The sequence below is a fragment of the Cynara cardunculus genome, unplaced genomic scaffold (genome assembly GCF_001531365.2).
Source record: "Cynara cardunculus var. scolymus isolate 2C unplaced genomic scaffold, CcrdV1 Un_Scaffold_4489, whole genome shotgun sequence".
Lineage (NCBI taxonomy): Eukaryota > Viridiplantae > Streptophyta > Magnoliopsida > Asterales > Asteraceae > Cynara > Cynara cardunculus.
The window spans coordinates 38182-39475 of NW_020201922.1; the positions used below are offsets into that span (position 1 = coordinate 38182).

General features: G+C 38.4%; 1 protein-coding gene across 1 annotated transcript in view; it reads right to left on the bottom strand.

Moving 5' to 3' along the window:
* LOC112504056 (cationic amino acid transporter 1-like) overlaps window positions 1-1084 on the bottom strand; it is a 9420-nt gene extending 8336 nt beyond the window's left edge. The window contains exons 1-2 of the mRNA XM_025108023.1: window positions 995-1084; window positions 338-854 (exon numbers count right to left, since the gene is read on the bottom strand). Coding sequence (XP_024963791.1) covers window positions 338-749 — 412 coding nt within the window. The 5' untranslated portion in view covers window positions 750-854; window positions 995-1084. The remainder of the gene's footprint in view (window positions 1-337; window positions 855-994) is intronic.
* Between the last annotated feature and the right edge of the window lie 210 nt (window positions 1085-1294).

Here is a 1294-nt window from a genome sequence, read left to right on the forward strand (position 1 = left end):
CAAAGATTGATTAAAGATCAGCCATAATGTCTTCTTGGACTACTCGCTATGATAATTTTTAACTGATTAGTAAATCAAGTGTTTAGAAATGTGTAATTCATGTTTCCAACTATGGTGTATTTTTTTTGATAAACATATAGAAAAATCGTTGTTTAGAGTAAATTTGTGGTTGTTAATGGATGCTTAGTAGTTCAGAAAGTATATTCATCAGTAAATTTTAGGTAAAAATCTTTGGTTTATGGTAAGAAATTGYCAATCAATCAATTCGAACCATGACGATTTTTTGTTTAACAATTGGTTGCTAAGGAATTAGAGAGTAKAAATGTTTTAGAATTACCTGCAACAGGTATCTCGACGGCAAACTCGGTGTAGCAAAACACAGACATGAGAGCGGAGGCGCCGGAAACGACGTAGGATAACACAACTGCAGGACCAGCATCCTCTCGAGCTTCAAGTCCGGTGAGCACGAAGATTCCTGCTCCAACTACAGCGCCCATCCCAAACCAGATCAGATCCCACCACGTCAGTGTCTTCTTCATCTGCGTCTGACTTCGCGCCTTAGCATCGAGCTCCGCCTGGTCGCCTGAACGCGTCAACAACCGGTCCATCAACCGGTGGGGAGTCTCCATCAATGCGGTTGTGTAGTTATCCCATGTCTTAAAGGATTCCTCCGGCAGAAAGTCTCCTTTTTGGTATGAACAACCTCTTCTTCGGAGTCCTATCGTCGTTTCTTCTTCTTGATTCCCCATGATCGATAGATCGCGTCCTCACTCTCAATCTACAGAGACGATTCAGGTATAAATTGGAATTATACACTATAAGAAAAATGATCTTCAGATGAGACTTGAGAGAGACTGCACATAAGAAAGAGGGAGAGTAAACTAACAAATCCATATACACTGCACATAAGAAAGGAAGATCTAAAAAGGTATACCRAAAATGAAGACAGACTCATCAATCAACATGGTAACTTAACAAATATATATATTCTCACCTCATCCAGAGTGGGAGTTGACAATATTGGGAATAAGGAGATTTTGTTAGATTTATGTTATAGAAATTGAACTCACTCTCTCACCGTATTWKKTTTAATATCATTGCAGCTGACCACAAGCTTAATGGTCATGCTTATGTCGTTCCTGCATCACCACATCAAAGACTACATTATAAGAAAATAACAAACAAAAAATTTCAACATTTGRTATTAAAATAATTGTCATCACAAGCTAATAAAACCACAATAATAGCAAATCGCATTCGGCCATTAGATTCCTAGAGAGATATTGACATCCTC